The following is a 24768-nucleotide window of genomic DNA, read 5'->3' as shown; positions in this document are numbered from 1 at the left end:
CTGAAATTTTCTTCTGAGCTCTCTGGTACATTCCAGAAATGGTAACTTGTTCCATGGATTGAGCTCTCTTTGTGACAATAATGTTTTCTTATGTTCAGATTCATAACTTCAGAAGTATTGTATTGTGGGCTACTCTCAGTGAATTTCACAATACAAAAGTTTAAGGTTTCTGAAGCCTCAAGCCATGAGATGTGAGTTGTAAGTGTTTCTTTTTTATCACTCTCAGTTTCTGGTGCCTTCTGAGAGTTCAAAATACAGTACCTTGTAATATCACATCGTTAGACAGTTGTTTTCTATAGCAAAATTTCTGTTAGTGTTGATCTATTTGTCAACTTGTTGGCCTAAAACGCACTCAGTTCATTGGTCAATGCAGAGTTTATCACTTGAACAATTTCAGAGTGATCAGTCATTGAGTCATCATCATTTACATTACTTTTCATCAAGGCTCAGTTAGGTAGACAATAGTTATTGACGAGGTTCTGCACAGAACAGTTCTGATATTGTTTGAAGGTGTCTGACAATGCTAGGAACCACTTTGTCCTAAGAATACAGGAAAGAGTCTGTGCTTGCTTCACAATTGCGTTTGCTGGATTATCACGGTCTTAATGTTTATCAGGGCAGTGGACCTCCAGACAAACAAGAATGTCAGAACCTTCCCCATTCTTTTCAAAATCTGTAAATTTAACCATCGTGCTATGTATGATCATTTATTACTAGTTACAGTCCTCCAATCAAAAGAGTCTTGCCTTTTGTTGACCAACAGTTTATACCCATCGACTGCAATTTAGGTTCTGATATCCAGGACACAAACCAGTTTCTTTGTTACCTCTCAACCATCCTCACAACATTATCTTCTTGATCCCTACTCATTGCTGTTGACACTATCTCCCTGTGCATCAATATCTCCAATGCCCCACAGCCTTACAGCCACTGATCATTGTTTCTCCCCAATGTCTTGCCAAATCCAAATCTACCATCTCATTTCTTGCACACCTGACCAAGTATATCCTTACTCACAACTTCTTCAAGGTTCAGATCTTCAAAAACAAATCGTCAGCATGACCATGGACAGACACATGGCACTTTCATATGCCAGCCTGCTTATGGGCAACATAGATGAAACCTTCCTTAGCTATCCAGGATTCTAAACCTTGTCGGGTTTAGGTTCATCAGTTATATCTTCATGATTTGGATCCAAGGCAAGACGCTCTGTCCTCATTTCTCCACAGCCTCAACACTTCTCCTATCCACTTGGTCTGATCCTTGTAAATCTAGTGTGCAACACCCCCCCCCCCCCCCCCTCCCTGCATGTTGACTTTCACCTCTTCATGGCTCCTTAAAAAACTCTGCCCATATCACACTAAAAAACCAGTAATGGTACCTCATTTTTAATAGTTTCTATCCCTTCTGCACCAACAAGTTTCTCCCATAGAGTTTAGCCACTTTACAAATGGTGCATTTGCAGTGACAAGCAATCCTTGACCAGTGTGCTGAGGCACTTTCATATGCCTCACAGAAAGGCCACATTACCCTTGAAATCTAGTCTGCAAACAGATCTCCTGCACCATATCCACATAGGCCACTAACCTTCAGTCACTCCTGTGAACTGCCTGCAAAGGAGCACCCTGCTAATCTCTCAGTTTCACCCCAGACTGGAACAGCTTAACCACGTATTTCACCAAAGCTTTGACTGTCTGTTATCATGTCCAGAAATGAGGTACATTTCATCCACAATCCTTCCCACTCTCCAAAGTGGTTGTAATGCAGCAAATCTTAATGGATTATAAACCAGCTGGTGGACACAGACAGATAAAGAATTGAACTGTCAATGACGAACCACTACAATTAGTGATCTGCACCAACCTCATAAAATTTAAAGATTTTCATTGTGCTAGTCTTGACCGTTTGGCAGTGTAAAATTACTATCCCTCTTCACCAGTACAGTGTACGTAACAAGCTAATGGAATAACACAGTCCGACAAAGATGTACCTTCAGAATTCCAAGGTACTATTAGCTAAACTTGCTGTTAAGTTTTTCTGCAGTAAATTACTTGTCATACTATAACATAATAAAACTAGGAGAAAAATCTCGCAACTGTTTTGCTGTAGTCTTAAACAATATACAAGTATTACTCAAACTTCAATGGTACTTTAAATTAAGCATGTAATTTGTTAGTTTGATTACATTGCTTTTATTCTCAAGTGTAAATAATCAGTTGTTCAGAGCATATTAGAACAAATCTCAGATTCTGAAATGTTAAATGTGTACGGTATTGCTAGGCCTTTTGCAAAATGCAGTGCAGAAAAATACTATATCGCTGGCTGTAACCCTTCTCAAACAAACAGTTAACACTACAAAGTTGCTAGTAACCTTTAATTACCACTGATGAAAAGTCCTAATTTTGATCTTGTACTCAAGAGCAAGTAGATTCACCTGTAAAGTTACTTACTATATTTTCTCTTTAGTAACACTTAGAAAAATTATGAGCTGTTCCCCTCCTTTTGTTCCAAGCTCAACATTCCTTGTAAACAAAACTCAGCTATCAGCCAGTTAGCAACTTGCCAAACATTTGACCGCAGTATTGAGTCCATTGGTTGGCAAATGTGAGCACCACACCAAAAACTCGGCTCAGTTTGTGGAACGTATGGGGAAACTCAAGTTGGCCAGCTCAGATCTTATGGTCAGTTTTGATGTTGTATCGCTTTTCACGAGAGTTCCACTCAAGGATTCACTGGATCTTATTGAGAAGAAATTTAGGCCCACATTCACAACAGTATTTAACTTTGTGCTCACGTCAACATATTATCTTTTTGACGGACATTACTATGAACAGACAGACGGCGTACCTATGGGTAGCCCTCTGTCACCTGTGGTGGCCAACATGTACATGGAAGAATTTGAGGAGAAAGCGTTAGAATCAGCACAACTAAAACCAATAGTCTTCTACAGATATGTTGATGACACATTCGTCATTTGGCCTCACGGGGAAGAGAAGCTCCAACTGGTCTTACAACATCTGAACTTCAATCCATCCCCAAATTCAGTTCACCATGGAGGTGGAGAAAAACGGGAAGCTACCATTCTTGGATGTTCTGGTACGGAAAAAGGCTGATGGAACACTGGGACACAGCGTCTACTGGAAGACAACCCACACGAATCTCTACCTTCACGCCTCCAGCTGTCAACACCCGTCACAAAGGGAAGGAGTAATAAATACATTGGTTCACAGAGCTTGGGTGATCTCCGACGGAGAAAGCTTAAAACCGGAACTAGACCACCTCGAGGATGTATTTCAGAAGAATTGACCGCCAAATTCGATGCGCCTTCAAGCAGAGGACTACACCACAGCCCACACCTGATGATGATCCACCAAAAGCGACAGCCTACATACCATACGCAGGCAACGTATCTGGAAAGATAGGCAGGATTCTAGACTGTCATAACATCAAATGCGGTTACCGCCCGCCGCCAAAGATCAAGTCCCTTTTAGGGACAGTGAAGGATGATTTAGGACTCCGGAAATCTGGAATTTATTTCATACCGTGCGAGTGTGGGAAAGCATATGTGGGGCAAACCAATCGCACGATCGAGGAAAGGTATACTGAACACAAACGGCACACCGATCTCCAACAGCCTACAAAATCTGCAATCGCAGAACATTGCCTCGAGACAAATCATCGTATGAAATACAAGAACACAGAAGTCCTGCACAACACATCCTGCTTTTGGGACTGTTTATACAAGGAAGCAATTGAAATCCATCTGCACGAGAACCTTATTAACAAGGACAACAAATTTCAACTCAGCCAAGCATGGAATCCAGGAATAAAAGTTCTGCAGGAGGAGCGGAAACGGGGCACCACACCCGCCGAAGGCGGCATGCGTACTGACGCCCATCAGTCATCTCGTCAGCGCAAGCTACCTCCACCACCATGGACTGCACATCCCTCGGTCCATACGCGGAGTCAGTGGAGGGGAGAGGCGACAAGTATATATACCACACCACCGCTGGCCTAGGACATCAGTCAACAGGAGTAACCTGATGATGATGGCACATTACGCTGTCGAAAATTCGTTCTACAACGACCAGTCAACCCGGCTTCATGCCCGAGAGACCTTCAAGCATCTCATTCGCCAGGAAAATCTACGAACACATGCTAAATATGGTTTGACAAAGGTGTCATGATGATAACAACAATCACGAAACTGCATTTCCAGAGTAGAGACAGTTTGGAAATGGTTGTGACTGGTCCTGATATCTTCATTTGAATGAACCTAGTTACACCCATCAGCCACCATGCTAATTAGAGCTTAGCAGAAGCAGGAGATACTGCATGAATTGTTCCAACTGTTACATATTTACCGGTTCAAATCCACTAAGTAGAGTGCCCTGGTCTCAAGAAACTTAACCACGTAATATTTTTAAACACTACTCTACTGCCAACATCATGCCAGCGTCCTTTTTTCTCCACTAATATTGTTTCGTAATGTGTAAATCGCAGGAAGATTATAAATGTGCTGACGCAAAATCAGGTGAAAATTAACATTGTGGGCATAGGAAATATGACGGGACCAGTAAAAAATGTCACAAACAGCGTGAAAATGTTGATTCTGATGACGTAAAAGCAGTGTTGTACTGTATAATGTTACTCAATAATCAGATTTAGACCGTGTTTTCTAGTGGCTAACTATGTGTTATGACGAAGCCAAATAATTCCAGTGTATATTATCTAATACCTGCATAACAAATTCAGCGCAGTGGGTCATCTTTGAATATCACGACTGCTATATACCAAAATCGCCAATAAAACGAAACAGGTCCCCCTATGAGAGCATTCACACCAAGACACTAGCTTCAGAAACTAAGCCAACACCAAATAACTGCCTTTCAAAATTTTCACACCAACACAAGTGGCTTTTGATAAAACCACTTTTTGTCAAAATGATCTAACGTTAATTCCTTCCATTTATAATTAACTTCCTCACACAAGTTACCCTGCGGAACCTTGGTAAAATTTCACTATCTTCTTAATGTGTGGTGACTGAACCATGGATATCACCAGTAAGTCATGCTCAAGTTGAACTTCCTGAAACGTTATCTTTACAACCTGATTCGGTACAGAGTGAGATGTACTAGTGGAACTCTTCGTACTCATCTCTGCCATTACAACCATATAAAATCCTGTTGAAACCATTAACACAAATAAATCAGTAGCATAAGGCCACTTTTAACAACATACAGATTATTAAATTCAATCACATAGATGTGCAATACAGGCTGCTCCAGTTGTCTGCACTGCACGTTTGCCCCTCGTAGCATATTAATGCAAGCATCCCTCACTCCACCAGACGCGGTAGCTTCTCACTTCCTCTCTCTCTCTCTCTCTCTCTCTCTCTCTCTCTCTCTCTCTCTCTGCAGCAAAATACACACAACATGTATAACTTCATGGAACATTATGCTATCGTGTTACCCAAGGCTCTAATTCTGTCTAATGAGTTAAGGTGACACATGACATGTAACATACTGTGCAGTATTATTTTGACACGTTACGTGGTATTCCACTGCCCACCTAATGTATAAAATATCTTAACCCCGTCCCAACTGTTTGTCACATGGTTAATATCCTGTGCTACTCCCAGGTGCAACACCTGTCTCTTACATTCAACCCCAAACATCCTAAGGAATTAGTATCTACTATATGAGCCTGCAAATGGAAGGTAGTACATAACATGAAATGAAATTTATGCTCAGTTGGTTCACAAATTTGACATTTCTCTTCCTTGAAGTTTCTAGTCTTGTTCATTGATCGCTTCAGCAGATTTCACCAGCTGTTTTGCATGAACAGGCCTTCTCATATAGAGACGGGTGGCGATCCATTCGCAAGAGTACACAGCGTATGCTGACAGATTTCCATTTTCACCTTTTTTGGTAGTGGTTGTCGTCGGATCCCAGATTGATTTTCATGTTCAAAATAACTTTTTTTCAAATCTGACATCTTGAATCAGAGACAAAAAGGCATAACATAAGCCGAGTATTGAATGTCTTTGTTGCTTATGTAAGCACTGAAGTCTTGTCCGCAGAAATTCTTATCATAATGTTCATATTAATGTGGATGGGATGGGGCTGAAAATAGCACAGTACTATCTCTTTGACACTGTTGACTGAGGTGAAATGAATTGCTGATTCACGCTATTATTTTCCTTTTAATAATGATTATTATTGTTATTGGTGTTGTAATGTTTTACAGACACAATATCAGAAATAACGTCAATCAAATTTTATTTTGCTTCTACATTATGAGATCCACAACAATACTGAATGAAGTGTAGAACAGTACAAAGTCTCATAACTATAGAATACATTAATATCCAGTCTCATAGGTGAGCATACAATAAGCAAGTAAACATAAGTGAGGCCAAGGGCCTGGCAGTCCAGGCGTATATTGGACTGTTGTGCGCACAGCACAGTGCTTGCTGCCACATCCATTTAGATTGTCAGATGACCTCTCTAGGCTGGCCATAGTGGCATTTGTGCTACCCATTGTTTGGGTTGGTAAACTTACGCTATAGATGTACAACAGTTGCTATAAAAACATATTGGATTATTCACAATTTTTACAATGCTGTGTAGTGCAATGCTATTCCAAAGTTACTTCCTTGACTATTTTATTAATAGTAACTCTACTGTGTGTATGAGACATAACACTTGAATTTTATACGTCAGTAATACAACATGTATTCGATACATAAAGAAGAGTCATATAACACTGTATACACAGAGTTTTGAAGCTTTGTCTGTTCAGTCACACATTTGCTCATGATCCCCAGGAGTGGCACGGAGGATCTCTCTGTAGGTATTCTTTAGCATTTGTTTTGTGGGAATTCATCACTCATTGTGTTACAAACATCCAGATGCCAGTGTACATGTGCTCCATTCTGCTGAGAGCAGGTGTGGACATTGATGTCTTATCAGAGTGAACAAAAAATTTACTGAAATACCAAGCCATGAATGACCAGTGGCAATTGTCTCCGCAAGGAAAAAAGGTCCAATAATTTCATCCTCCATTAAGTCACACCAAACGTTGACCTGTGGGCTGTCTCATTGATGCTCTGTGGTCTCATGATGATGTTCATTACCCTAAATTCACACATTGTGTCTGTTGACATTTCCCCTGAGGTGAATTGTTGCCTTATCGGAAAATGTAGTCTTAGTCAAGAAGTTGTTGTTCAGTGTGCTGAAGAGCATCTTCAGCAAACATTGTGCATTGGTTTTGTTATCAGGTTTCACCTCATGTAACAATTGCACGTTGTTTGCATAAGGTGTGAGGCAGTTGTGTAGTAAATCACAGGTAGTTGGTTTTGGGACACCAAGCTCACATGATGCCATACGAATGGAGTTCTTAATGCGTCTTGCAAACATATCTGAAATGTGAATAACAGCCTCCTCTGATGTTGTTGATGTTGCATCACCATGTCTCTTAAAACAGATCCTGTCTCTAGGAAAACTACTTTGCTTGCCTCAGTTCTCTTGGCATCAGGAAGGTGTCTGTGCTACTCTTCACAAAAACACCATTAAATTTGCTATAATGGACTCAAGTTCTGCATACCACCACATCATTTGTGCTTTAGTATTCATTGGAATTTTCAGTTAGTTGAAAATCTTTCTCTGTCTTCAGTTGTCAGCACATGAAGTAAAAAAGTGAATAAAAATTAAATTTAATTTGATATAGCATTCGAAATAATAAATTCCTCAGCTAATCCACCATCCAAAACATAACAGAATTGTCTCGGTTGTTTATTATGTTTAGTATAAGAGTTTCACATTACGGCGTGTTGGACACTCTGTACTTTTGTTTCTAATACAGTGCCAGAATGTCATGCGTGGAATATAATTAGTGGAATGGCTAAAGATAGCAGCACATGAACTGGTCAAGCCATTGAGTACTAAACAGACACACAAACTAGACTGAACTTGTAGCTAAGCTTTTGGCAGTGTCGATACTTCGAGTTCACAGACTAACAAATGGAGGAGGAAGGAAATTTCCAGTAAGTTTAGCTGTCTAGTGCTCAATGCCTTGACTGTATGGTGTTTGTGATTACCTTTACATGTTGCACTATTTGCTATTATTACTAGTTTAACTAATGCCTCCATTCTTGTGTGTACTTGTCACAAAGCTTTCGTACATTTTTTCGTACATGAATATTTGCAACTGAAGAAGCATTCAGCTCATCGAGCTCTGTGGTTCCTGGGAATCAGCAGGAAATATTTCAATGAGTGTGTGTAGGAAATACTTGTAAATATTTGAGTATGATCTGACCAACTTTTATGTGTTGATTCATCTCGTAATAACAGGGTTTCTGCAGTGTACAACAGACACCAAATGAACGAGGTTTTTCATCATAAAGTACACATGATATCTGTTGTATGAAAGAAGATCATTGACACATAAATAATTGAAGTAAAAATTAATTTAAGTTTGGGTGATGAATTGAGAAGTTTAAAGGCAAAAGGCACCAGAAAATCTGTACAGTTGATATTATGTACCACATCATAATTGTAAGATGACAGAATTTTCTGGACAGCCATCACATTGTGACATACAAAGTAACACACAGAAAATCTTACATACTTGTTTCCTACTTCTTTCAGGGCAGGGCTTTCAATGATTGGCGGCCGTGTTTACACAGTTGGAGGTTTTAATGGCTCGTTAAGAGTTCGTACTGTGGATGTTTATGATGCATCATTGGATGAATGGTTCACATGTCCAAGTATGGAAGCTCGACGCTCTACCCTAGGAGTAGCAGTTTTGCACAATTGTATCTATGCTGTAAGTTTCAAATACTGTTGAACATTTTTTGCTGCTTATTTTATTGTAAAATGTTTATTTTATTGGGGGTAACAACCACAGACATTTACACATCGAACTTTGTAATAATTTAATCAAAATCATATAAAGGGGTAAGCATATTATTATTATTATTTCTTTCCTTTCTCAGACGTTATGTCTGGTTAAAAATGGAAAGTGACGAGGACCTTGATCAAGTGTGACTTCCTTTTAATTGTACGGTATATGTTACATTGCATTTAGGAACTTCCGGGTAATTGAACATGTATCAATAATTACAGATTTCTGTAGTTGTATATATACGTTTGGATGTAGCTGTATTGCGTTGATGTACTGGTGGATATTGTGTGGTATGACTCCTGTAGTTGATAGTATAATTGGTATAATGTCAACTTTATCCTGATGCCACATGTCCTTGACTTCCTCAGCCAGTTGGATGTATTTTTCAATTTTTTCTCCTGTTTTCTTCTGTATATTTGTTGTATTGGGTATGGATATTTCGATTAGCTGTGGTGCATACTTGTATGTGGGAACGTGTTGTTTTATTAGTTTATGTTGTATGGCAAGTTGTTGATGTATTATTTTTGCTACATTGTCATGTCTTCTGGTGTATTCTGTATTTGGTAGTATTGTACACCTGTTTGTGATGTGATCTACTGTTTCTATTTGTTGTTTGCAAAGTCTGTATTTATCTGTTGTGGTATTGGGATCTTTAATTATATGCTTTTTGTAATATCTAGTGTTTATTGTTTGATCCTGTATTGCAATCATGAATCCTTCTGTCCCACTGTATATATTGCTTTTTCTTAGCCATGTGTTGGTTGCATCTTGATCGATGTGTGGTTGTGTTAGATGATACGATGGCTTGCCATGTAGTGTTTTCTTTTTCCCATTTACTTTCTTCGTATCTGTTGATTTTATGTGATCTAAAGGGTTGTAGAAGTGGTTATGAAATTCTAATGGTGTAGCCGATGTATTTATCTGAGTGATTGCTTAGTGTAGTTCGCTAGTTTCTGCTTGTTCTATAAAAAATTTTCTTAAATTGTCTACCTGTCCATAATGTAGGTTTTTTATGTCGATAAATCCCCTTCCTCCTTCCTTTCTGCTTAATATGAATCTTTCTGTTGCTGAATGTATGTGATGTATTGTATATTTGTGGCATTGTGATCGTGTAAGTGTATTGAGTGCTTCTAGGTCTGTGTTACTCCATTTCACTACTCCAAATGAGTAGGTCAATATTGGTATAGAATAAGTATTTATAGCTTTTGTCTTGTTTCTTGCTGTCAATTCTGTTTTCAGTATTTTTGTTCGTCTTTGTCTATATTTTTCTTTTAGTTCTTCTTTAATATTTGTATTATCTATTCCTGTTTTTTGTCTGTATCCTAGATATTTATAGGCCTCTGTTTTTTCCATCACTTCTATGCAGTCGCTGTGGTTATCCAATATGCAATCTTCTTGTTTAGTGTGTTTTCCCTTGACTATGCTATTTTTCTTACATTTGTCTGTTCCAAAAGCCATATTTATATCATTGCTGAATACTTCTGTTATCTTTAGTAATTGGTTGAGTTGTTGATTTGTTGCTGCAAGTAGTTTTAGATCATCCATGTATAGCAAATGTGTGATTTTGTGTTGGTATGTTCCAGTAATATTATATCCATAATCTGTATTATTTAGCATGTTGGATAGTGGGTTCAGAGCAAGGCAGAACCAGAAAGGACTTAATGAGTCTCCTTGGTATATTCCACACTTAATCTGTATTGGCTGTGATGTGATATTATTTGAATTTGTTTGGATATTACCGTATTTACTCGAATCTAAGCCGCATTCGAATCTAAGCCGCACCTGAAAAATGAGACTCAAAATCAAGGAAAAAATAATTTTCCCGAATCTATGCCGCACATGAAATTTGAGACTTGAATTTCAAGGGGAGAGAAAAGTTTTAGGCCGCACCTCCAAATCGAAACAATGTTGGTCCATTGTAATAAGAGACACAATTTAGGTCGAATGAATGACGATACAGCTACAGTAGTTTGGTTCGAGTCGTAAGCTTAGCAATTACGCTATACCAGGTAGCCATTGCTACACGTCAGGCACTCCGTCCATATTTATACGGGTACCCTTCCTTTTTCACGTACTTCGTCTGGTTTGAATTGATTGCTTATTTTTCTTTGATATGATAAGTGCCGTTCTCTTTGTTATAGGTGTTTATGTCACTCAAAGCTAAAAATGTATTACTATACTGTGTCATGCATTGTTTGTTGCATTCTGTGTTTATGGCCTGTCGCCGCTCGTGGCATGGCTTGCTTTAGTGCACGCTACCGCCGCTTACAATTAAAAAAAAAAAAAAAAGAAGAAGAAGAGAGAGAGAGAGGAATCGTCTCATTAGCAAAACAATAGCAAGAGACTGCTATTTGTTGTTACTTACACTGCTGCTGTCTTTGATAATGATCAACAAGAACAAAATAATAGAATGCGTATGATAGAAGATGTTCTGAACGAGAGTGTAGCGAAAACTTTTCTCCGTTTGAAAATCTTTGCAGACGCCTCTTTAGTACATTACATTCTGCACAGAAATTAGAGTTGTCTTAGATTTAAAAATCTAGTCAATTGCTGTGCTTCATTTCTGACTGTATCACTATTAGGCACAAGAATAATACAAAGATAAACATGACATGATATGTATATTGTTTCGCGTTTGCTGTTGTCTCACTCTACTTTCGTAGTTTATTAGGCAGACAGGTTTTAAATGAGATAGCAGCAAACACGAAAGAATACATGGCAAAATGTTTATATTCGTATTATTCTTATGGTGAAGAGAATATTGCATGTGAGTCACAATTCATAAAAGTTCCTATTAGGAACCATCTCTTCTCACAGGTAAGAAAAAATTCAGAACATAGAGTTGGCCATTTTGACAAACATCTCAAACAGTCTTGCCAGTCGCATTTTCGTAGTACATTGAAATGATGCTAAATTCGAAGATGAACAATACTTAATTTGTATTTACTTCGTTGGATAATGTATGAAAATGCAGTGGTCGAAACTCGGGGCAGAGAAAAAAAGCTCGTCTTCCACCTTTTTTTTTTTTTTTTTAATTTATTATTTATTTACTGACGCAGAGGTTTTGGCGCCAATATTTATCTTTGTGCCTGCAAAGCATGCCTGTGTAGCACTAAATATATTCGACGGCAGAAGTTAGTTGTGGCGGCACCTACCAACATTTTTCAGAACTTCCGCTTACTTTGCACTCGATTCTAAGCCGCAGGTGGTTTTTTGGATTACAAAACCAGAAAAAAAGTGTGGCTTAGATTCGAGTAAATACGGTAAGTGTGGTTTTCCAATTTTTCATTACTATGTTTAGGAACTGTATCAATTTAGGTTCTACTTTGTATATTTCCAATATTTGTAGTAACCATGAGTGGGGTACACTATCAAAAGCTTTTTGGTAATCAATGTATGCGTAGTGTAGCGACCTTTGTTTAGTTTTAGCTTGATATGTCACCTCTGCATCTATTATCAGTTGCTCTTTACATCCTCGTGCTCCTTTGCAACAACCTTTTTGTTCTTCATTTATAATTTTGTTCTGTGTTGTATGTGTCAATAATTTCTGTGTAATGACTGAAGTTAATATTTTGTATATTGTTGGTAGGCATGTTATGGGGCGGTATTTAGCTGGGTTTGCTGTGTCTGCTTGATCTTTAGGTTTCAGATAAGTTATTCCGTGTGTAAGTGTATCAGGGAATGTGTATGGGTCTGCAATGTAACTGTTAAATGTTAGTTAGATGTGAATGTGTTGAGGTGAACTTCTTTAGCCAGAAATTTGCTATTTTATCTTTTCCAGGGGCTTTCCAATTGTGAGTAGAATTAATTGCTTGGGTGACTTCATGTTGCAAAATTATCACTTCAGTCATTTGTGGTATCAACTTGTATGTGTCTGTTTCTGCTTGTATCCACCATGCATGCCTGTTATGCTGTACCGGGTTTGACCATATGTTGCTCCAGAAGTGTTCCATTTCTGTTATGTTTGGTGGATTGTCTATTTTAATGTGTGTGTTATCTATTGTCTGGTAAAATTTCTTTTGGTTTGTGTTGAATGTTTGGTTTTGTTTCCTTCTATTTTCACTTTTTTTTGTATCTTCTAAGTCGTTTGGCCAATGTTTGTAATTTCTGCTTCTTTTCATCTAATTGCTCTATTGCCTCTTGTTGTGAGATTTTACCTAACCTTTTTCGTTTTTTTTTCTGACATTTCATTTCTTATAAATTGTGTTAGCTGTCCGATGTCTTTTCTCAGTTTTTCTATTCTGATCTTTAGCCTGTAATGCCATGCTGGTTTTGTGGGTTTCTTCTGTGTGTTGGTTGGTTCTGATCTCTGCCTAGTGTGTATATTTAGTGTAGTGAGTGCTCCTATATAAACCAGTAGTTGTAACTCTTCCATAGTTGTGTTTTCATTTATTTTGTTGTGTATGATTGTGTTGATAGTTTTTATTGTTGTTTCGACTTGTGGGTTATTTGGCGGTCTATGCAAGAATGGTCTAATGTCTGTGTTTGTGTCTTTGTATTCTATATATGTCAGCTGAAATTTTTCTTCTATATCTAACATGTGTGTCACTTCGTGTTCTATTTGTGCTTGTTCTGGTGGCTGTCTTAAGATTTTGTTTTCCTCTGATTGTTTAATTGATGCATGTTGTTCTTTGTTTGTTTGCTCTGAGATGTTTGAGTCCATTACTGTATTTTCTTCTTCTTCTGATTGCACATTATTTTGTTCCAGTATTTGTTGTACTTGTTGTTTGATGTTTTCTAATTCTGACCGGGGTATCCTGTTATTTTTGATTATTACACGGATCTGATCAGCTAGTCGTTGTTCTGTTAAAATTTTTAATTCTGGGTATCTGGTAATAAATGTTGTGTATACTTGTGATCTGTATCCAGTTGTGTTGGTTCCTAGGTTTGTTGCTTGGTAATAACAGAACATGATGTGTCGATTAACTTCATCTGACCATCTCATCCTCTGTCTTTGTTTTCCTTCTAGGGTGGTTGCAGGAAGCATATCCTGCAAAACACCTCTATTTGGATTTAAATCATTTTCCAGTTGGCTAGCAGTGTTGTTACCATTGTGGGCGGGCATAGGGTTCAAGCGTCGTCCCTGACCATGACGGCGCTTGTCCGAGGCTTTTTTAGTTCTTTCCTGAACCAACTCATCACACTAAAATGGGGATTAGCCCTATTAGTGGTTTGTTCTTTTCGTCGCCTTTTACGACTGGCAGAACATACCGGAGGCCTATTCTTTTCCCGGGCCTCCACGGGATTTATTATTCTTCTTCTTCTTTCAATTTCGGCCATCTTTGGACCACGTTCAACAATTCACTTGCCCGGCTTTTTGATCTTTTTTCTCTCTTCCCAATATTTCCTCATCATTTTCGAATGGTTCCTCCTCCGCTCTTCCGACCATTTCCTGTTATTATTCTTTAGTTTCGTTTCTTCTGGAAAACACTTAATTTCGTTCACTATTTGTCTAAACTTTTTCCTGTCCCTGATTGACTCACGGGTGACATTAAAATAGGCCAAATCCTTTTTCACCATCTGTATCCATTTATTGTTGGTTTTTTCGTTCCTGTTACTATGTTCAAACACTTTTCTTGTTAGTCTGTTTCCATCCATCCTCGACAGGTGACCATAAAACGTTAGTCTGCGTTTACGCATTGCATCACTCACTTTCTCAATAGTTTTGTATATTTCCTTATTACTCTTTAGCTTGTAATCTTCTCCAATCTTTCTCGGTCCTAATATTTTTCTCAAAATTTTCCTTTCTTTCCTTTCCATGTTTTCTATTTCCCCCTTTTTGTTAAGAGTTAGGCACTCCGATGCATACAGGCATTCTGGTCTAATGACAGTTTTATAATGTCTTAATTTAGCTTGAATCGAAATGTTTTTTTTGTTATATATGTCTTTGGTTTTTTGAAAAGCAAATTCCATTTTCCTTGCTCTCGCCTGGTTTGCACTCTTGTCTAAACCATTCACTTGAATTATTTCACCTAAATACTTAAATTTTTCTACTCTCTTAATATTGCCGTATTTAGTAATAAGATTTCTCTTGTTATTTCTATGATTAGACATATACACGGTTTTTTCAAATGAAATCTGCAGTCCAGCTCTGGCCGAAACTTCTTGTAGTTTCTCCAAGTAATTCTGAGCTATTTCTTCGTTTTCTGTAATTATTGCCAGATCGTCTGCAAAAGCTAAACAGTCCACTTCTATTTTTTCTTTTTTTTGTTCCAATTCTGATGTCATTCTTGGTGCCTTTGAGTTCTTCTTTCCATATTCTCAATATCTTTTCCAGTACGCAGTTGAAGAGGATTGGGGATAAACCATCACCTTGTCTAACACCTGTTTTAATTTCGAACTTCCTTGAAATTTCACCCATAAATTTAACTTTGGCCTTACTGTTTGTTAGCGTCTGTTTGATAATTTGAATTGTTTTCTTATCGACCCCAAATTCTTCCAATACTTTCAGGAATGTTTCTCTATCTAACGAGTCGTATGCTTTTTTGAAATCTACAAATACTATTGCAAATCTCTGCCCTCTTGAGATTCTGTAACGAATTAGTGTTTTCAGGTTAAATATTTGTTCAACACAGGATCTACCTTGTCTAAAACCTGCTTGATATTCACCTATTTTTTTATCCAGAACTGGCTCCACGATTTGAAGTAATTTCCTTGACAAAATTTTGTATCCTACTGGTAGTAGCGAGATCCCTCTATAATTATTAACATTCATCTTATCCCCCTTTTTGTGTAGTGGGTGTATCAGGGCACACTGCCAGTCTTCAGGAATTCTTTCTTCGTCCCAGATCTTCTTAAACATATGTTCCAAAACTTGTGGGAGGTTGGTATCCATTATTTTTAGGATTTCTGGTACTATGGAGTCTTCACCTGGGGCTTTATTGTTTTTTAGACTGTGTATTATGTGTTTTATTTCTTCAGCGTCTGGAGGTTTTGACTCGGTATTAGTATTTCGGTGGTTTTCAAAACTCATTTTATCTTTGGGGGGTTCACAATTTAGTAGATTCTCGAAATATTTTGCTAATATTTCACAATTAGTCTTGTTTGTCAAACCTAGCTTGTTCTCTTCATCTTTAAAACATAAATTTGGGGATTGGTATTTGGTTAGCTGTTTTCTAAAAGTTTTGTAGAAATCTCTAGAATTATTTCTTTTAAAGTCTTCCTCAATCTGTTCTAGGTTATCCTGAAATTGTCTTCTTTTTTTATTACGGAAAAGCTTAGCTGTTTCTCTTCTCTGGATTTTAAAATTGTCAAGATCTTGAGGATCTTTTGTGGAGTTCCATTTCTGCCACAATTTCTGTCTCTTCTCCAGGTTCTCATCACATTCATTGTCCCACCATGGATGTCTTCTTACTCTTTTCACGAGACAATTTTCTTTTGCTATTTCAACTATTTCGTTTTTGATCTCCTCTCATCCCGCTTCCTTATTTATTGTGGATATGCCATCGCTATCTTTGTGCAATGCTCTTTGAAACCGTTGTTTAATTTCTTCATTTTTTAAAGTTTCTGTGTTATATTTTGGAATTTTGTAAAAGGTTTTCTTCTCTTTTCGAAATGGGAGTGGTCTGAATTTAATCGTAGTCAAATAGTGGTCTGAATCAACATCAAGGCTTTTCAGCACTTTAGTGTTTTGAATTTCTTCTTGACAATGAAGTGAGATAGCCACATGGTCAATTTGGAATTCTCCGAGAAGTGGATTTGGTGATCTCCATGTTTTAGTTTTTCGGCTCAGCTTTTTGAAATGTGTTGTCATTATTTTCAAGTTGAAATGCCTACATACCTCTATAAGCCTTTCTCCATTTTTTGAAGTTCTTTTGTGACCTGGGAAGAGGCATACTGTTCCATGGTATTTTTTCTCCCTTCCTATTTGTGCGTTAAAATCGCCTACCAACATTTTGATGTTCTTCTTTGAGCACCTATCCAGTTCCATTTCAAGTATCTCCCAAAATTCTTCAACTTTCTCCGGGTTATTTTTGTTGTCCTGGTTTATGGGTGCATGGCAGTTGATTATAGAGTATCCTTTGTTTTTACATTTAATTTCAAGAATGGATAGTCTCTCAGAACTCGAGTAGAAGTTAGTAACTGAATCTAAAATTGAGTGATGTACCAGAAATGCTGTTCCCAGGTATGGCATTTGTTTCATTAAGATTTTACCTGGTTTTCCTTTAAATAAACGATAGTTTTCAAAATCTAAAGCAGTTTCATCTAAAAACCTTGTTTCTTGCAATGCACATATTAAAATTTCTTTCTGGTTCAGCTTTTCAATCAGTAATTTCAATTTTCCTACTTTAATTAGAGAGTTTACATTTAGGGTTGCAAACATAGTTGCTTTCTTAAATTTCAGTGTTGAGGGCTGCATACATGTTGGTTGGGGTCCTCCAAAATCCTTTGACCCCTTTGCATTGTTTCTACGAACAACGGAGGATTTGCCATTCGGTCTACCTCTTGGAGTAGTGTCTATCTTTGACGACGTTCCCATCATGCTTTGCAGTAATTGTTGGATAATAAATTAGGGGATCGGGTTGCCCCGAATCCGACATTAAAACCAAGGTAGTAAGCCCTGGAGTTAGCTCTTCCGCTCTCTCTGCCGTTGGGAAATTGTTCCTCTTCCGCCATTGAGACCGTTGGCTGGGTTTCACCTAGTAACCCTAGGCAGGGGCCCTATGACAGGGTGCTACCATCTGGAGCCGGACGGACCCTGGTTTTTTTACGAGGTTGTTACTCCTCCCCCTCCACACTTCCCCATCCTCTTGTTTTTAGATGGGCCCGGGCTTGGGACCGGCTTGCGGCGGTGTTTTATTATTATTATTATTATTATTATTTAGTTATATAGTTTTTGCAATACACAATGTTTCACCGAGAACTCACAGTTGAATCAATAATAATAATAATTATTATTATTGATTCAACTGTGAGTTCTCGGTGAAACATTGTGTATTGCAAAAACTATACGAAACCCTTCTTTCCAAAGATGGCACCAAACAAATGTGAGCACATGTAAACTTCTTTAATGTACCGCTTCTCGACTTAAACTGTAAAGATTATCTGTGTGGATTATTTTAATTATGAAATAGTTACATCTGTATTGTAAAACCTTACTACATTCATTAGGATAACATTTTCTCTGCCTGTTACTAAACTTTCTCTTGAATAGGGCTTGGTACACTGGAATCACAATTTTGGTTATGTAAATGGGTTTTGTGTAATCTATTTATGAATGATGGCCACTGGTGATGAAAAACTGCTTTCAGCTTCACTCTTGTGTAGAAGTTATGGCATTATCTAAAAGGAGGGGACAGTTGAACTGAGGGCAAAACACTTATCAAGGAAGTTCATCAGCGCATGTATCTCAAGTGTCAGTGAACGTTTTTTCATCAAGATAAGTGTTTTGCGATCAGTGCAACATGGTAGCCAGGCTTTGAAGTAGTGAAGACAGGAGAGGCAGCACTCTGCATCACATTGGGCAGCAACAGATGGTGGACCACAGATGGTGGACAAGAGTTGCCAGCTTCATAAACGGTTGACCATGCTCCTGTTGTACTGTTGTGAGATTTAAGTGCCCTCCTTCAATACCTATATAATTAGATGGACTGTGATACACTGGCACTTCATGGCAAGATGCAAAGGGAGTAGCACATCTGAAATGTCGCTCTCATACTGCAATCTTATGTGGCCAGAAACAGATTTTATTGCATTGATATCCCACGGAAATCTTCAAAGACACATAATTGAAACTAAGTCCATAGTAAATAAATGAAAACACAAATCTGTTTATTAATTTCTAGTAAAATCAGTTTTGCACCCTTTCCTTCTCTGTGTAAGTCTTCTACATTTATTACATATTTGTGCTTTCGGTCCAAATAATATTTAGCGCAGCAAGGATCTGGCCTCTTCTGTGGTGCTCTTTGAGACTAGTAAAGACTGACCACCCAGTTTGTCCTATGTAGCATGGCTGACACTCTTGGCATATCATCGTACAAACCCCACTTTTCGTGATGGAAGGTTGAAAGTGACTTTTGTCATGTGGTAACTGAAAATTTAATAGGATGCAGTAAACTTGGAATACATCCTTAGAATGCAGCATCTTCATTGCTCCAAAGAGGACCACTGAAAGTCTGTCAAAATGTCAGATTTTGTTTCTATTTGACTCTCGAAAATGATGAAACTAAATGCCCAAAAGGATTTTATTCAAATTGAAACTTACCACAGAAGTGTACACACTTGCAATATTGCTTTCCATTTTTCAGCTTACTGCCATCCCTTCCAGGTTGTAGAAATTTGTAAGATAAATTATTATAATTATATAGCAAGATAAAAGTGTAGTGTTAAGTGATGATCAAAACTCTTAAGTGGTAAACAATATTTGTGTGTCTTTAATGTGTGGTGAAGCTTGAAGGACCAATATGATATTTATCAGGAGTAATATTTTACAAAGACTGCAAAACACTTATATTGTGTCCATTGTATATTTCATGTGGTGGATCATGAGAATATCATCAGAGAGATGAGGGTAGCTACAGAGGCCTAGTGACTTGGACAAAAATATGGAAGCACTCCAAGAAATGCATGCTTGAAAGTAGATGCAGATGGATGCTAGCCAAGCCTGCAGGTTTCACTGTTTTATTTGACCACGAACAGCCCCTGTGCAATGTCTTCGATAAATTCCAAGCATTAGTCACGCTCAGAAAGTGTTCTGTTTAGTTGTGAGTGAATATCAGAGCTAAATAAATTCAAATGTAGGCAAACTGTTGGTGCCCGTATGCTGGATGCATCTGTAACTGAGGTAGCCGAAGTGTTCAGTGTTTCAAGAGACACCATGTCAAAGATTTATACTGCATACAGGGAAAGTAGAAAAACACCATCCGCTAAGTTACAATTGCAAACGAAAGTATGTGTTGAGTGATCCTGCAGATGTTCATTGAAGAGGACTATGATGGAAAATAAGAGGACGGCAGCTGCAAAAGTCACTATGGGACTGAATCTTGCACTCGTGAACCTGCCAGCACCAAAACAATGTGAAGCGAGCTCCATATGCAGGGAGTTGTAGGCTGAGGAATTCCAAAACCACTCATCAGTGATGCAAGTACCTGTAACAAGAAAACACAGTGCCGAAGCCGTAAATCAATAACTATGGAGCAGTGCAAGAAAGTCATTTGGTTGGATGAGTATTTCTTCACACTGTTTCCAACTTCCGGCCGAGACAGAGCCATCCCAAGCATACTATGCAGACTGCATGCTACCAAGAGTGAAACATGGAAGTTTAGTGATGATTCAGGCAGCCATATCATGGTATTGCAAGGGGCCATGAATACTCTGCAAGGGTCACATTACTTCCAAGGATTATGTGACTAATTTTGGCTGATCAGTTGCATCCCATGGTACAATGTTTGTTCCACAATGGTGATACTGTGCTCCATGATGACAGCTCGCATCATCCGAGAGACTGGTTTTGTGCTCATAAGGATAAATTGTTGCATCTCCTCTGGCCAGATCTCAATATTATTGGGCGTTTGTGCTCAACTTTGCAGAGCAGAGTGCGAAGAATGGTATAAGATTCATGTGAAAACCATACAGTACCTATATTTATCCATTCTGAGATCACTGGAAGCTGTTTTAATTATGAATTTTTTGATTACAAACGGGTTTTTTACATCACATTAGACAAGGTAATGTTTTTTTGGGGTTTTCCATATTTTTGCCCAGCCCCTGTATTTATAGTCTCTCCATGCAGTAATTGTGTCAGTTTGTTGCATATTAGAGTTGGAGCTCAAGATTTCACTGTGAGTTGCGTCTAATGTCAGCCATTTTCTGTGCCCAGTCTTTTGTTGGCATTAATCTATTAGCCAATATTTTCAAAAATTTGAAGTGTTTCTCAACTTTTGCAGCTGACTTACGTGACTTTTGGGAACATCTGATTAAAATTTCAATCAGTTTTTAAATGTAATTTTTAGACTATTTCATTTTCTTAAACTGTGTTGCCCATTAGACTCAGTTGAGTTGCTAAATGTGATAGAAACTCCATTTCTATATGTGACTTTTAAGATGTTCAGAAATGGGTAATTCCACACCAAGTGGCTGAGTGGTCTGCACCTGACCATCTCTAATCTGAATGAAATACTGCATATATGTGCCTTATAAAATAAAACTATGTTGTGCAAAATTTGAGCTCGAAGTATAAAAATCCCAAGGTTTTACAAGGCTTTCAGCAGGTGCAAAATGCCCATGAGCTTCATAACAGTTTCGGCGTAACTTAAGACAGTTTAAAATACAAGAGAGTAGAAACTTGAGAAGATATTTGGACTACATGCATAACTTTTTGTGTTCAATGTATGTGCTTACTTACTTGACCTGATTTTTACAGGTTGGAGGTTTTGATGGGTCTACTGGTTTGAATTCAGCAGAAATGTATGATCCTAGAAACCGTGAATGGAGAATGATCGCACCAATGTCCACAAGACGGAGCAGTGTCGGTGTTGGCGTCGTAAATGGGTTTTTGTATGCTGTGAGTAATTACTCATTATTACTTTTGCATTTCTCGGGCTTGGCACCTACATAAAAATATCCATGAGAATTGATGTTATGTTCAGAACAAAATTGAATACTCTAGTTCATTGTAGTTTCATTTATTTCAGTATTAATTTTTCTTCCTTGTAAATGATCTTCAAAATATTTCAAGATTAATGTTTTCTCAAGACCTGTACCTGAGACTATTTCAAGTGTTGTCTCATTCACTGGTTACAATAATTATAAGATTTTGGATGATAAATTAAGCAACACTCATTGATTTATAAAGTTTGTAGTTAAATTTTGCCATATTGCCATTATGTTGCTGTTATAAAAACAGTTGTGCAATAGTTATTTTATGTTTGTTCCTAAAGCCAACATAGGACTAAACAGAAATATTCATATTGTCCCAGAATAAGTAACTTAGTACAGTATAGTAGTTCATAAAGTCTCTGGTTGAATGTTATCATAATGCCATTGTTGAACTGCTGCAGAAAAAGTTATGAAATAGTTATTGTACAATTGTTCCTTAAGCTGACACAGGACTAAACAGAAGTAAATATGTCTCATAGTAACAAAATTAAATGAAATATTCTCATTTATATAAACTGTATGTAGAAGGGGGGGGGGGGGGGGGGGGAGACAAGAAAGGGAAGGAACTAATGATATCCACTGCATTGGGACTTTATGCGGAATCGACGGTGACGTGTGAAAATGTGTGCCCGGCTGGGATTCAAACCAAGGATCTGCTGTTTACTAGACAGTTATGTTAACCACTGCACCATCCAACCACAGTGTTCATCGCAGATGTGCGGACTATCTTTGCATGCTCCCTAGCCAATCCACATTCCCACCCAGCGCCACCTATCCGCAGTCTCTGTCCTCATCCTCCATGTTCGCTAATTTTATATTCCCTCTGGAGTTCGAATGTAAATGTGCATCTGCACAGAAGGTTGCGGACTCATTGCTCATTGAGGCGAATCAGTTATATATGAAAGTGTGGTGTCTATTCTTTCAAACATGTCTGAATGAACAGACACAATGCATACATGTAATATGTGTTAACCCAGGAAAATTATCTGACATGCTCTCAGTTCTCAGTGGAAATATTATCATAAAAGTGGTTACACCACGCACTCGTATATAATTGATTCAGCTCGATAGGCAATGAATCCACAACTTACATTGTGGATACACATTTGCTATTGACCCTCAGCAATACTCTAAAATTAACAAGCATGGAGGAAATGGACGGGGACTGTGGATAGGTGGCATTAGGTGGGAATGTGGGTCAGCCAGGGAGCATGCTGAGATAATATACACATTTGTGATAAACACTGTGTCCGGGTGGCGCAGTGTTAACACAGCTGCCTAGTAAGCAGGAGATCCTGGATTTGAGCCCCGTGCTGGCTCACTTTTTGGTCATCACTGCTGATTCCGCATACAGTTCCAATGCAGCTGATATCATTATTTCTTTCCCTTTCCCTTCCTTCCCTTCCTCCCCCTCCCTCCACCATCGCTTTATATGATATGTATCACAGCTGCGGATTCTGCATGGTGCTGCTCTTTTGGACATGTCCAAAAGAACAGACACCTGGAATTCACGTGTAAAATATTCTCATTTAAGGGGACATTGTACGTGAAATTCGTTGGAATTTGACATTTTCTGTTTTCTACTCCTTAATTTACATTGGACATTACTGAACATTTTGGTATATAATACATTAAAATCAGACAGTTGTGAGACATTCAAATAAGATTTTGAATGTTAACATGTGACTGTCAAATTTCGCGGCTACACGCATACTGTCACAGTTGAGCAGTCATATCTTGGGAACTTCACAGTCTAGAAGGCTGTGAATTGCTTTGTTTTGTGCCTACTGCTACGTCTCAGAAGTTGGCATTACAAATAAACAAATCAGTCCTTGCTCTGCCCGCGAAAGGCAAAGGGCCCGAGTTCGAGTCTTGGTCGGGCACACAGTTTTAATCTGACAGGAAGTTTCATATCAGCGCACACTCCGCTGCAGAGTGAAAATCTCATTCTGGAAACATCCCCCATGTCTCCGCAATATTCTTTCTTTCAGGAGTGCTAGTTCTGCAAGGTTCGCAGGAGAGCTTCTGTAAAGTTTGGAAGGTAGGAGACGAGGTACTGGTTGAAGTAAAGCTGTGAGTACCGGCCGTGAGTCGTGCTTCGGTAGCTCAGTTGGTAGAGCACTTGCCCGCGAAAGGCAAAGGTCCCGAGTTCGAGTCTCGGTCGGGCACACAGTTTTAATCTGCCAGGAAGTTTCATATCAGCGCACACTCTGTAAATCAGTCCTTTGTTTCTGATACTAGTTTTCGTTGAAAGTAGTGTGATTATCGGTTATTTTTGTGGTAACCTAACTTCTATTGCATTGTCTGCCTCCGTAGCGTAGCAGTAGCGTTACCACCTACCACACTAGGGATCCAGGTTCGATCCCCAGCAACGGACTGGGTGTTGTGTGTCCTTCATTATCATTTTCATCATCATTGACTCGCAAGTCACCGATGTGGCGTCAACTAAAGAGGGCTCCCCCGCATTGGGCCTCCCGGCCAACAATGCCATATGGTCATTTCATTTTTTCTATTGCATTTTATATGTAAATAAAATGACTAAGCGTAAAAGCAACTGTGACAATTTAGAGAAGGTGAAAAGAGCTGTGTGGAGCACTTTCTTTCATCGAATATCAAGCCATGTCATGCTTTGTGTGCACCTCCACCAAACATATGGTGTAAATATCAGCAAGCTGAATTTTCTGGCACCCTGTATGAATTTACACATAAACATTATCTTCCTTTGGCAATAAAGCCTATTTACAGAGATTTGGCAAATCCTGAGCTACTAAAGAAGTGTTTATGTGGGAAGATCCAGAATGTGAATGAGTCCTTCAATAATGTTGTGTGGTATCATGTGCCTGAAAATGTATTTGTTGGCCTTATGACTCTAAAGATAGCAGTGTCTGATGCTGTAATAACTTTTAATGGTGGGAACTATGAAAAACTTACAGTTCTGGAGAAGTTATGGGTAAGATTTGGACAGAACACAGCTAAAGGACTGTGGGAACTGGATGAGCTTCATGTATGTGAAGCAGAGTTAGCTGCTCAGCAAATGACAAAAGAAGCAAGAAAGAAAAGGAGGCAACAATCACTGGGCTGTTGTGACACTGAAGAAGAGACAGACTATGGGCCAGGGCAATTCTAGTGCATAAAAGACCCAGAAATGTATGTCTGTATAAGAATTTGTAATAAAAAAGTTTTAAACTTCAATATCTCTTAACTACATTTTTTGTAATAAGTGACCCGTTTTCTAAAAAGTACTGATGGTAGAGACTTGAAATT

General features: G+C 38.4%; 1 protein-coding gene across 3 annotated transcripts in view; it reads left to right on the top strand.

Annotated features, from left to right (window-relative positions):
• LOC126237275 (ring canal kelch homolog) overlaps nt 1-24768 on the top strand; it is a 150411-nt gene that overhangs the window by 66253 nt on the left and 59390 nt on the right. For all 3 annotated transcript variants that reach the window (XM_049947207.1, XM_049947208.1, XM_049947209.1), the window contains exons 9-10: nt 8652-8829; nt 21269-21409. In XM_049947207.1, coding sequence (XP_049803164.1) covers nt 8652-8829; nt 21269-21409 — 319 coding nt within the window. The remainder of the gene's footprint in view (nt 1-8651; nt 8830-21268; nt 21410-24768) is intronic.

The sequence above is a fragment of the Schistocerca nitens genome, chromosome 2, assembly GCF_023898315.1.
Source record: "Schistocerca nitens isolate TAMUIC-IGC-003100 chromosome 2, iqSchNite1.1, whole genome shotgun sequence".
Lineage (NCBI taxonomy): Eukaryota > Metazoa > Arthropoda > Insecta > Orthoptera > Acrididae > Schistocerca > Schistocerca nitens.
Note: the sequence above shows the minus strand (reverse complement) of the source record. Positions and strands in the feature narration are given on the sequence as shown.